The sequence below is a fragment of the Pundamilia nyererei genome, unplaced genomic scaffold, assembly GCF_000239375.1.
Source record: "Pundamilia nyererei isolate P.nyererei 1_Seehausen unplaced genomic scaffold, PunNye1.0 scaffold00037, whole genome shotgun sequence".
NCBI lineage: Eukaryota > Metazoa > Chordata > Actinopteri > Cichliformes > Cichlidae > Pundamilia > Pundamilia nyererei.
Genome location: NW_005187438.1, coordinates 1,896,040 through 1,909,876, shown reverse-complemented (window position 1 = coordinate 1,909,876; position 13,837 = coordinate 1,896,040). Strand labels below are relative to the sequence as shown.

Below are 13,837 nucleotides of genomic sequence, written 5' to 3'. Positions count from 1 at the left end.
GGGGGGGGAGAAGGCTAATTATTTTCCTCTTCACAGTCCTTGATTTCCTCCCTTGGGTCATCAATGGTGATTGATTCTTATTGTGAAACCGATGACGAAGTTTGCAGCGAACATGGGAACTTTAGAATAAGAAGTCTTGTTGGAACTAAACTAAGAATGCCAATATAGAAATTAGTGCTGTTTTCATTAACCTATAATGAATTCATTTGTGCTGACGATTACAGCAACTGCTGAATTTTTTTAATTCATTGTGGAGTTTAAAACATGTGTAAGAGGAAGACTCTCCCTTTAATGTACTTAAAACTGGACCCAAAAACCTAATGATAGTCTGTAAACAAGGTATCACAGCATACAGTGCTAAAGCACACTCTCAAAAGAGATTAAGGCATGCGCCTGACACTTCTGAGAAAGAAACATACTGACTAGAAATATATGTTCATGAGGCCTGCCATGAATAATCATGAACACAACCAGGAAGATATTGACTGTTTATAAAGAGGGAGCGTACAGGTCTGCTGGGGTTTGCATATTTAATTTCTTTTATCACATTTCCGTCTCGCTCCTGCATGGAGCTGATGAAGTTATTAATTTTCTGTTTAAAGAATTTTCCAGTAACTCAGGAGATTCCTTTAGACAGATGGATAGAAATGGAATGTTTTCAACAAACTGTCAGCGCCAAGAATTTATTATCACATTGTATACCGAGTAAAATTGCTCTGACAGCAGTTTGGCTACCATTTGGACAACCTACATATTTTGAAAGAGTGTTGTGAAATATTAGAGTAACGTTTTTGAGCTATTGTGTCTTGAGGCAGAATCCACTGGACTGAGAAAATGGTGGTTATTGTTCACACAACCTAAAAACAGAACAAGAGAGTAAAGAAATACAACATAGATGTTCGCCACAAGATGCTATGCGTATGGGACGCTGTCTCGGTGGAGGTGGATAGAGGCTTTACTTTTCTCCGTGATATGGAAGACTTCACTGTCTCAATGGCGGGGATTGCTGCAGAGCCACTATTGAGTGCTTTGTAAAGACCTGCCCACCAGGGACGGAAACCATCGCAGCAACCAGAAAACAAAGATGAGAAAGAGGACTTTGCTGGCTTACAGAACATCAAACATTCTGGAGAACATTATCGCAGAGGACAAACCAGAATGCTGCACGGGGTAATGACATATTTGATAGTGGTTCTTCACACTTATATCTTTAAATCCATCTTGTTGGAGCTTTGGGTTGTACTTTAGTGTGTAAAGGCAAAGATCTAACTGTAATTTATTGTTTTGTTTTACGTTTTTTTCTTTTTTTAAGATGATGGATTAAAAAGGATTATAAACATGAAGAAGATTTGAAAAGCAACAAAAGTTTTTCATCTCTCAAACCATTCAAATGGAGGCTTACTGCTATTGGCAGTAGAGAACAATCACTTGAAGGTCCAGTATATTTTGAAGAGCTACTCACCCACTTCAGACATCTCAGGGACCGAAGCTACAAAGGGTCCATCTGGAAATTTGGGTGCATTGTCATTGATGTCTTGTACTTTGATGATGAATTCTGACTTTGGTTCCAGGGCCTCCTCTGTGTTACGGTCCAATGCTTGCGCATGGAGGACATAATGTGTTTTCCGCTCCCGATCCAAGCTCTTAGTGGCATGAATATCCCCTGTCACCTCATCGATGATAAATATAGTCCCAGCTCCTTCCCCGCTCAGAATGTACCTGACAGATCCATCACCTTTGTCTGAGTTTGAGTGAAGCTGGAATGAAAAACAGACAAAGTGTGTGTGAATATGGAGAAAAAACAGTGCAAAGTCAAATTTCTTCTTAACAACTGCAAAATACCTGCAAGATAAAATTACTAAGGCACACTTAAAGTCTGTTTTAAAGTCTGTTTTAAGCTTTTCTCATTTTAATTACAACTTCATCATGAAATTAATTGGAATATCTGCAGATTTTGGTCTTAGTAACATGAAGGCTTTGGAGTCTTGGAAATGATCTGTAGAAAAACTGATAAAATACTGTTGAAAAATATTAAAATTAGTATTAGAATTGTAACATCTAACTTGAAAATCCTTTCTCTGGCTCATGCTAAAGTAATGCATCCTTGGAGATTGAGGTTTTTGGGGGACAATCCTTCCAAAGCTGCTCTTCTTTCTCACCAGGGGAGAGAAGAAGAGAAAACCAAGCCACTTATTAAGCCATAATTGTTACCAAAAGGGTTAAGATTTTTATCCCCACAGCTCAGCAGGCGGTTAGATATGAATAATATTTTACTATTTTACAGAATGTCAAAAGAAGGATATAATGGTATTAAGATTCAGAACAATTTAATTTTTTCATCTTTAAGCAATAAAAAAGCATCTGGTTTGAGGGAAGATTTAGTCTATGGAGACACATAGATGGTACATATGCACTAAATAAATAATTTATATTAGTTGTAAAGACTAAATAGTAAGCAGCACAACACAAAAGGTGAAAGAACATAAACTCATACAAACTGATATTTTCAGTGGATCAGTGGAAACAATTTCTCACATTAACTATTTTTAGCTGAGAAGTAATAAATCACAGTCACATTTCTGTTCAATGACAATTAGCAGCATCTGTCATAGCACTAAATTTTCACAGTCACCAACAGTTCCTAACAGAGGACCACAGAGGGTAAATCATAGACACGCTAAAGAAAAAACATTAAAAAAATCAGTATTTATTAAAAAATGCAAACACAGACAAGAAACAAGCTGGGATTCGTTTGATTTGCAGGGGTGCAGCAGCAGTGTTTCCAGGGAGACACAAGTCAAAGCCTTAGATGCCTAAACTAGTTTGTCAACAAATAACCTTCCCCACTGACATATCGAGTTTGGGCTCAGCGATATGAAACTTAAAAACACTGAACGCAATAAAGAATTTCCTCAGTGCTTTGTCAGCTTAAGAATATCAACCTTTTTGTCCTTGAGATGGAACACACTCTCCCAAATTCAGTTTGACAAGGACCAAATGATGATAATGTACAGTATATGCAGTATTATAATACAAACCTAAACCAAATAAGATAGAAAACCCTCTGCATAGCACACCCTCTCAAACCACAGCAATTAGACCCATTTCCTAGATGAGATAAAGAAGCAGTAAGGCTCTCATAGAAACACTGGAGCAACATTACTGTGAAGCAGTTGCTTTTGTATTAGCACAAGACATTAATGAGAACTTTAAACCAATGGAACATAACTGGTACAAGTATTTAGCTTTCTGGCTGTATCATTTTACAAAGTAAGAGTCACAAAGGCTTATACTGAAAATCATTTGACAAAGAATTGTTTATTTCTATAAATAATTAAAGTGATTATTTTTAGTGTATATGAAAGTGTTGGTAATGTGCTATCAAGGATTTTTAATAAGTGGCCAGCTAGCAGCTTTGATTTTATTGTGGGGGGGGAAGAAAAAGGACTGGTGCAGCGTCTGAATTAGGACACAGCTAAAATGTTTTGAAGTGCAGAACTGAAGACAAGACAGCCCATTTTCAAAGTAACCTAAATATAGTAGCAATTCATCTTACCATTCAATTCATTGAGCGCATTTAGGAGTGCACTCGTTATTGACTAAGACTCATCATATTGTTTCTTTTTTGTGTTTGCTTTTTGCATCACAAGAAAAGCTGTATAACCTCCCTGTAACATGCAATAGGACGTGTGATGTTAAAGCGCAGCTCTATTTTCACTTTCATGTGAGTAAAAGAAAAGCTGAATTAGAATAGCAAAGAAGGACACATAGTCTAAAATGTACAATCGTTATAGAATACACAGAGTTATTTAACATGTCCTCAGCAAGGGGTCCTCTGGCCACATCTAATCAAAACCTGGACTAGCAAATAAATGACTAATTAGAAAGCTGCAGCTGATTGCAGCCTGACTCTTGATGAGAGCTGACTGTCCTTTCTGTGGTAAATATCAAGCCTGTAATTAGATAAGCAGTCAAAGATCCTGTTGAATTAGGTGGTTAATCAGCTTCTTGATTGTACTAATATGAACCTACAAAGCAAGAAATCAGGATGTGTCCACATACTAGTGGACACAAGTTACTTTTCAGACATGATTTGACCCACTTTTAATTCAGTTCCAGCAATTTAGAAATATTAGCTTCAAGTGTTGGCTGTAAAAGGATAATCGAATCACCCAATATATTAAATAATTCAAACATAGAGAATTACAGATATTACTTAACAGTTCAATTCTATATCTTCAACATGCACGTATTCGCTTCTATCAAGCAGCACTCTGCTCTAGCTCATAAACAATTTTGCCTCCAGTCAGACTGCTAATTTAGCCATTGACTTGTTTTGAAGGGAGTTAATATATTATGCTTGGCAAAAGCACAAACCAATGATGCACATGGTGATGATTGCCTTCCAAAATCTATGGATGACGAATGATTGTTAACAGGTTGCGGGTCGTTACATAAACACCATAGGCTCAAAGTACAGCAGCTGAGAATAAAACAATAAGACAATGAACGTTTAAATCAAAGGAGTTTAATGAGCAATAAGGATGCCTGCTCAGTATGGTAAGTGGTCTTGACTCATCTTCATGATAGACATGTAGCACATGCAATGCCTTTGATAAATAGTCTGTCCATTTTGATCATCAACATGTTCAAGCTCCCCAACCTTCTCTGCTAATAAATATGGTCTCTTCAGCATTTTTAGAGTTTCTCTAGTCCATTTACCTTGCTGCCTTAGAAGACACGGTTCTGCTATAAAAAGTAAATCACAACCATAGGTGTTCAGCAAAATATAACTGAGGTAAATTTTCCCTTCATTACATTTAATATTTCAGAGTTTATAACATTTACTCATCGGCCACTTTTTGCATCTGTACAACTGCTTGTTAATGCAAGTTGATTTCCAGCTTGGCAGCAATTCAGTGCATTTAAGAATGTAGACATAGTCAACACGATGTGCTAAAGTTCAAACTGAGCATCAGAATAAGGGAAACAGTGGATTTACATGACTTTGAATGTGGCATGGTTGTTTGTGCCAGTGTTTATGGAGAGTGATCTGAAAAAGAGAACGTATCCAGTGTATGGCAGTTTTTTGTTGATGCCAGAGGTCACAGCTGATAGAAAGGCAACAGTGAATAATACACAACTTGTTAAACTAAAGTATGCAGAAACGCTTCTCTGAATGTAGAGCAATGGGAAATGGAAGCACAGGAGCTACAGTTGTAGAAAACCACACCATGCGCCACTCCTGTCAAATGAGAACTGCTAACAATTTGCAAAGATTGAAAAAAAAAATGTCGCCTGGTCTGACGAGTCTTGATTTCTGCTGCAACTTTTGGATGGCAGGGTCAGAACTTGGCACGACATGAAAGGATGGATCCATCCTTCTGGGCATCAACAGTTCAGGCTAACAGTGGTGGTATAATGGTGCAGGGGATAATTTCTTGGCACACTCTGGGCTCCCTATTCCCTCCTTATTCGCTCCCTAAACAATATTTTAAACACCTCAGCCTACCTGAGTATTGTTGCTGACCGTGTCAGCATTCTGACAGCTGCTTCTAACGAGATAAAAAACCATGTCCCAAAGCTCAAATCTTCTCAAACTTGTTTGTTGAACATGACAATGAGTTCACAAATGCCTTCCACAGTCATCAGCTCTCACTCCAGTAGAGCACCTTTGGGATGTGGTGGAACAGTAGACTTGCATTATGGATGTTCAGCTAACAAATCTGCAGCAACTGCATGACACAGTCACAATAGACCAAAATCTCTAAAAAATGTTTCCAGCACCTTGTTGAATCTGTACCAAAAAGAATGAAAACAGTTCAGAAGATGCCCTGGAATTAGCAAGGTGTATGTATTAAAGTGAGAGGTTGTGAGTGGACTTGATCCTCATGTGAAACGATCAGCTTTTCAAATGTATTCATGTTCAAAAAATAGCCCCGTCCCTTCATTTTTGTCCCTTCATTTTGTTGATTTGGATGAATTCTGGGTGAATCATAACATTGCTGTAGGTAACCATCCATTATACCATAAACAGAAATAAATAGTTTCTAAACATAGAGGTGGACTTTCAAACTTTTTTCCCTAGATATTATTTTCCCTTCCAGGCCACAGGTGATCCAAATCACCCAAATGTCGAGTAATTTTACAAAATCTGCCTACTTTGGGGTTTAAATCAACATTATTTTAAAAAGTCTGATAACCTATTTAATCGTAAATACCGTGAAACTTAATAGACTTTACCCAAGACGGTACCCTGACTTTACCACTGTCCCTTTATGGTCCCCATCACTGCTATTAAGGGGGACATTTATACTTCACATATTTCCTCCCCTAACTGTACCAAAACAAGCTTGTGGCAATTTGCTGTCACACTATTTTGAAAACTAGGCTTTATTTCTCTGCAGTGGGTGCTTCCACTACATTCCGCCTTCAGTGTTGGAATATTTTATTTATACTTCATTAATTTTGATCACACGGAAAATTTCATGACATCCTGCCTTAATGCAATTAGTGTCAATTTTGTTAAACCACAGAGCGGGCTTGATGTGAACTTAGCATACATCAAGACCATGTGTGGCAATCCAGATGATGGGGGATTGAAAATGATGGCAATGTCCAAGTCTTGCAGTAAATAATAAATGAAAATGCATGACAATCTTTCACAAATGCTGCCAGGAAAGGTCCAAGAATTTATGAGGAAGGTGAAATATAACCTCTAAACCTTGTTGTTTTGATATCTCTGCACAAAATCTTTGAGGAATTCTTTTCATCCACAGGCCATCAAAACAGGATTGTGTTTATCTCTCTGCCTCTACTGGTGACTATATTAAAGACTAGTCGAATAGATGATTGGCATGTGGCTGGCAGCTGGAAATGCATTTCTGAGGAGTTTAAAGAGATCAACAGAGTCTGGAGCTCTAAAGCTGCATAGCGAAAACACTCCAATGTCAAAGAAAACCAACCTTGTGCTTTCATCATATGCCCACAGGAGCAACCCGGTATCTATAGCGTATCTTCAGTTTCTTTTGTCAACATGCTGTATATTTTCACAGTTTGGGCTACGTAGACTCATTCTTGAGAGTGGCTTGCAACTGTTTGTGTTCACAAGCGAATTGGTACTCAGAGCCAATCAGTTTACTTTTGGTACTGTCAAGCCAATTACAGGAAGAGAAGAGATTTGAGGAAGAGAGGGATCCTCCAACCTGAAAGAAATCTGCAGCTAGAACATAAGTTCTGCAACATTAAACATGGATTTTACTCATTGTAGTCATGCTGGAAAGCATAATAAAGTTAATGGGTCAGACGTAATCAAACTAAAGCTGTAACTTATGATTACAGTAACAGAATCGCCCATTTAGTCTGTCAGAGTTGATGACAAATAGAAATTCTCAAATTACAAATTATGAGTTACTAAAGCATGATGTGAAAAATTGCACCCGCAAATTACAATAACTGAGCAGCACACGAACAATTTCTTCTACACCTGCATATCCTTCGCACATTTTTAACATTTAACCAGGAAACATATTTGAAATGTGTTTTCCGCGAGTGTCTTGGGATGAGACAGGCAGCATAATCTTGGCACATTTTTTGATGGTGGGAGAAACCACGGCGCCCTGTGTAACTCATGCAATCCTGGGTAGCATATAAATGCTCCACACTGACGAGCCCTGTCAGATTACCAGCTGACTACCAGCCTTTGAAAGGGTTCACATTAACAACTGATCAAAATAATCAAATTGTATAGTATTTTCAGTATTTTTCTTTTCTTTTGCTTATTTTTGATTTGTTTTTGTTGTAATATAAGATTGCTGTGTTGAGTTATAGCTGGTTTAATTATATTTATTGTTGCTAATCTTGCACTATGTGCAATTGGTAAATGGCCTGTATTTATATAGCCCTTTACTAGTCCCTAAGGACCCCAAAGCACTTTACACATCCAGTCATCCACCCATTCACACACACACATTCACACACTCACACACCTTTCACTTTTCACACAATTCTTCTGGTGTATTTATTAAATCTTTACAAGTAGAATTAATTAATAAGAGGGTCACACAGTTATGTAGCCTTACAAATGTGGTTTCATACTTTACCCTCCCTGTAAAAGGACCCTGTCTAACAAACCCTGTCTAAATATGTGGACAGCACCTGTCTTTCTATGTAGATGTCCCTGAACACACCATGGCAAAGCTCAGCTGAAGTAATCAGCTGATTTGGCATATCTGGTCTGGGGAGCCAGGATAAAAGCCACTCCAGCTCATTTAGCCTTCTCTCTCCCTCTGTGGCTTTCCATCTGCGACTGTTCATTCTTTGGTGATTTAATTTAGTTCATGCTCCAAAATGCCCCACAACTCACCATGCTCACATACATACACTTAATGGCAGCAATATTTCTGATGAGTACGTGCCACATTTAAACTGATTTTTATCATTAGTTTCAAAGAAATTGTGTACCCAAAAATGTTACTACAACAACAAAACTAATTTGTAACATTTATTATTATTATTATTATTATTATCATCATCAGCTATAATAATTAAGTTACTGGACCCATCCATCCGCTCCCGCTTATCCTTTTCAGGGTCGTGGGGGGCGCTGGAGCCTATCCCAGCTGTCATAGGGCGAAAGGCGGGGTACACCCTGGACAGGTCGCCAGTCTGTCGCAGGGCTAACACATAGGGACAGACAACCATTCACTCGCACATTCACACCTAGTGGCAATTTGGATTGTCCAATTAACCTATCCCCACAAGCTGCATGTCTTTGGATGGTGGGAGGAAGCCGGAGTACCCGGAGGGAACCCACGCAAACATGGGGAGAACATGCAAACTCCACACAGAAAGACCCCGGCCTGATGGTGGAATTGAACTCAGGACCTTCTTGCTGTGCGGCAACAGTGCTAACCACCGTGCCCTCTCATCATATCTAATTTAAAATGGCTGAAAAAAAAAAGAGTTAAGTGTAAAAAGTTTCATAACTTCATATAAATTAACGGGAGAGCTTTAAAAATTCACTTAGTAACACTGGCACCAGGGCCTTGGTATTTACAGTCAATAAATAAAACCACTGCTGTGTTTAAACTGTGCAAAGAAATATTTCATACACAAATATGTGATCCCTCAATAATTTCTTACCTGATTTTACTTATAGTCTGAAAACCAACAACAATAAAAAGGCTCATAAAATAAACACAATTTTAAAAGAATACAACATCTTAGCTGAAAGGCTTAAGTGTACATTTTTCTTTTAAAATATTCTGATAGAGAATTCTCCGCACTTCATGAGAGACTCTCGGCTTTCATAATATTAGCTGTCCCACAACTGCAACATTTCTACAAAATAGTGATTATGCCCTAGTTTAATATTTGTTATACAACAGCAGTCGCTTTCTACTCAAAGCGCCTTGAGGCAACTGTTGTGATTTGGCACTATACAAATGAAAATTGAATTGAATTGAATCGAATTGAATCTTAGGCTAACAGCTCCTTGTCCTCCACTTGGTGCTTTTATTTTTTCACATCCACTTTGGTGTCAAACTTTTTGGACTTGAGCCACGGTCCATGTCTCAGGGGCTATGGCATCCAATACCTTGGTTATTGCAGCCAAAGCCTTGCTTTTTGTCCCTAAAAAAAATTGAAGAAAAACATCGGCTCTCCAAAGGAAATTTGTGACTTTTGAAGGTCCTGACACTATAGATTAATTTTCTTCAAACAGCAGTTCTCCTCTTTTTTGGTATAGTTCTCAGGGTTGTCTCTTATGAGAAGATTATAACTTTCTCTATGAAAAACCTTCATGTTTTGTATTCTCTAACGTTTCAATGGTGGTAAGAACAAAAATGGCTGGTGTGCATTCTCCATCTGAAGGTAATTTTCCGTGTACTTTTTCAATTCGAACAATTTTCTGCACGTTATAGTGACTGACCCAATCAGTGTCAATGCAGTGTCAAGTCCCAGTCTGTGTCTGTGCTGCTGATTAAAACTCAGTATAAGTATCAATCTGCAGTTGGTGTGAAAAATGTGAATGAAATCGACATTGTCTGCCCAGTCATCAAGCCTAACCTGGCAAGCATGCTCTGTCAAAACTTTCGGGTGAAGGTTGTGCTTTAGAAATGTAATTTCAAAGGTACAAGTAAGTAGACATGAAAGACTTCGAAGACTAGCTGACTCACAGGGCACAGTGAGCCAATGAAACTTTACACCAAACGGATGTGAATACAAATTTGACAGATTCAGATTTCACAACTGAAAAATATTAAATCCTTTGTTTTATAATGAGAAAGAAACACATCAAAACCACATATCCCTAAGCTTGACCCATCAAATATTGAATTAGCAATTTTCTGCCAACTGATCATCCAATGTATTAACAGATTTTACTACTAAAAGGGACATTATCTAGGAGCTGTTTAGTCCCCCTACATAGCTATTTTTCAACCAACAACATACAGAGAACAAACAGTTCTAAATGCAATGGCAAAAAAATTATAGGTAAAGATTAAAAGTCTTAATTTATGAAATATTGGAACATGAACTATTAAGGCATTAAGTTGTGGCTTAGACATAACCACCATGCCAACAATTCTCTTCCTTCCATTCTTCTCTGCTGAAGAAAGAGAGCTGAATGACTGCCTGGTTCTGCAGCAATCAGGCAAACGGCTTAGAAGCTGTGTGCAAATCAAACCAGAATAACTCTTCTCCCATTACAGGTGGAGACGGGAAAATTACTTAAAGCCTGCCTGTGAACTTAAATGGAGTGTGCAAATATCAACTTCCTAAAATAAAACAGTAACAGAATCTTAACAATTAGGGCTGTGCGATATGACCAAAATCTCATATAAGAATTCTATCATCCCGATAACGATATAAATCACAAAAATGTAACATTTTCTGTAAATTCTGTGAATCTCGGGCAGCTCGACTTGCAGGAAGTGTTTCAAGCTGCGCGTCATGTAGCTGGAGTCGAGTGTTTTAACCGATGCATGAAACTATACATTTTTAGACATAAGTTGTAACGGCCGCCGTTTTCTTTGTGAGTATTTATTACACGGCGTGCTGCCGGGAAAAGCCTGTTCTAACGTTTGAGTCTAAGGTTTATTTTTTAGCACCTGACGGCTCTCTTTTTTTTTTTACTTCTCATCCGTAAATAATCTGCTCTTTCAAGTGATTCAGTTTATTTTGAAAAGTCTCAACAGGATCTTGAGCTTTATTGTGAAACGTTTGTGGAACATAAACAAGCGGACACGCGATGGTGCTAGGCAAGGCAAGGCAAGGCAAGTTTATTTGTATAGCACAATTCAACAACAAGGTGATTCAAAGTGCTTTACAGAGACATTAGAAACAAGAACAAATAAAAAGCATGATTTACTGTTACTGTCGTTGTTGCTAACCACAACGCATAACAACAGTATTAAATATAAGAGAAAGAGAGAACTTTAAGAAATGAATATAGCCACTACAGTGACCATCAGGACGATGAAAAAATATTGCCGGAAACAGTTTATTTTGCGACACCACGAAACAAACGATAGCGTAAAATGAAACGATAGGCGTTTTTATATCGTCATCCGATATATATCGTTATATCGAACAGCCCTATTAACAATTACATCACACTAGCTGCGATACACTCTACTGAGTGCCATCCTGATACATTATTAGTGGCTACGCAGTTTGACCTTCATCTGTTTCCCCCCTTATACTTCTTTTCTCTCCTTCACTAGATCTATCCCATTCATTGTACAAAGCCTGATAATGTATGTGTCTCGTTGGATTGCATTATTGGTGAATGCCCTTTCTAATGACTTTGTAGTATTCAGTGTAGAGATCTACATAATGTATGTGCCTAGCTTCTCTTGTTTTCTCTATGTTTGTTTAAAGGAAGCCACTGTGGAGCTGATATGTTCAATCAATATCAACTGAGTGAAGAAGAATGTTCTCCATGCAGACAGAAAACGAAGTACATAAAATTCTCGATCAGATTTCATACTACATGTCAAATACAACCTTTTTCCAGAAATGAATCTTATCCTATTTCTAACTGGTTTTCCAGAAAGCTAATGTTCAGTCGCATGTTAATTTTATGACCAGTTAAATCAGCCTGGGGACTAGTGGGACACAAAGCAGCGAGTCCATAATTCTAGGTCAACATCTTTGTTTACCAGTGCATGTGCACTGTTGTAGTTTCACAACTCTGTTAATCAGAAAAGCACTAGACAAAGAATAGACACATTTAGTTCATGCTGTTTCTGAAACATTGCTTTGATGTTGAAAGAAGGTCTTTCTAAAGCATGCACAGGAGTTGAAGGTGAGAGTCACACCGAAGAACATTTATTTCATCAACAATGTGCATGGCATGGGGTGAGGGTGGGGGCTTGGAAAGGAAAGAGAAATGAGGAGGCTATGCACCCTTGCTGATAATCAATGTCTTGGCTTCATATTTGCAATTAGTGAAGGGGATGGGTTTGTTTTTGATTAAATCGCGGCTCTTATGCTCCACTCAAGAGGACTTAATCACTTTTTATGTGGGTGTGCTTGATTGTCTGATTATCACCACATTTTGACCATGCTCCCTCCCAATCAACTCTTCTGAGCACCCCCTTCTATTAAATTGATTTGTAACAGTCACAGTAAACCCTGATGATGAAGCACCCGCCTAATGACCATACATCAAGAGGTGGTGATGAGGGGCGTGCTGAAGACATGCCGTTGATGCACATCGCGGATCCGCCCTGATAGTTGTCCTCTATTTTGACATCTGGGGGGAAACGGAATGAGTCGTTGTCTTCGCAGAAGGATGGTTTACTTCTTGATATACAGTAATAAGATTATCACTGTCCCGGAAGCAACTCTGACACTAATTTAACAGCTCTGCCTCTAACCGCTGCTAAATTTGATATTTGAATGAGAGAAATGAAAATGTGAGCACATCAGCTTTTGAAAACTTGAAGCCTCTGCCTCATAGTCAGTCATAGTGAGTGAAGGCAAATGGTTGAGGCTCCAAGTATCTTAAATTGTGCTAATATTGTTGAGTGCTTCAGCAAAAAGAGGAGGGAGTGCACCTTGGAAATAAGGCTTGTCTACATAGTTGTATAATTTTCTGAAGTGTAATTTACTTAACCCAGCTTCCGCTTGTTAATTGTTCTCTTTTGTCAAAGAGTAATTGCGTTGCGTTTAGAATATATAAAAACATATTGATCAGCTTTTCCAAATGAAGACTGATTATAATAAATCATTTGGTTTCTTTAAACTTAATTTTGTGTTCATACAATATGGTCATCATGCAAAGGTTGGTTGTATATTCATACCCAAAGCTTTTTAATAAGGTTTTAATCTTATTTTGATTTGACTTTTTCTTTTCAATTTAGTTTAGTTTGTGTTAGTTTCAATCTTAATGTATGGAGGATATATGCCAGCATTTAAGGACATGTGCACAGGTATTACAATCAGAACACAATCAGAACACGCTGAATCTTACTCTTGTAGACATCCAATGTCTCTGCGAACACATCCACCAGCTAAATTAGAATAACATTTATTTATTTATTTTTTTACAAATATTACAGGGTTTTTTTTTTAGGTGTTTCAATTTGTTTTAACCTTTAAATATCTTTTTTTTCTACATGCCATTTTAGTCAATAACCTTGCTAATAGCTAACCTAATTGATACTGAAATTCATTAATCATTATTATTTTATTATTAATAATAAAAAGTACACAAATTATCCAAACCGTTTGGGTTTCATTCTTAATCATTTTTTGTGTCTGAAATCAAAGTTAAAATTTTTTCTTCCATATGATTATGGGCTCTCCCATTGCTAGTTTTTTTTTT

The 13,837-nt window shown here is 37.7% G+C and overlaps 1 protein-coding gene across 1 annotated transcript in view; it reads right to left on the bottom strand.

Moving 5' to 3' along the window:
• Window positions 1-13,837, bottom strand: part of LOC102199819 (cadherin-18) — a 94,630-nt gene that overhangs the window by 52,166 nt on the left and 28,627 nt on the right. Inside the window, exon 3 of the mRNA XM_005730419.2 lies at window positions 1,463-1,757. Within this exon, the coding sequence (XP_005730476.1) occupies window positions 1,463-1,757 (295 nt within the window). The remainder of the gene's footprint in view (window positions 1-1,462; window positions 1,758-13,837) is intronic.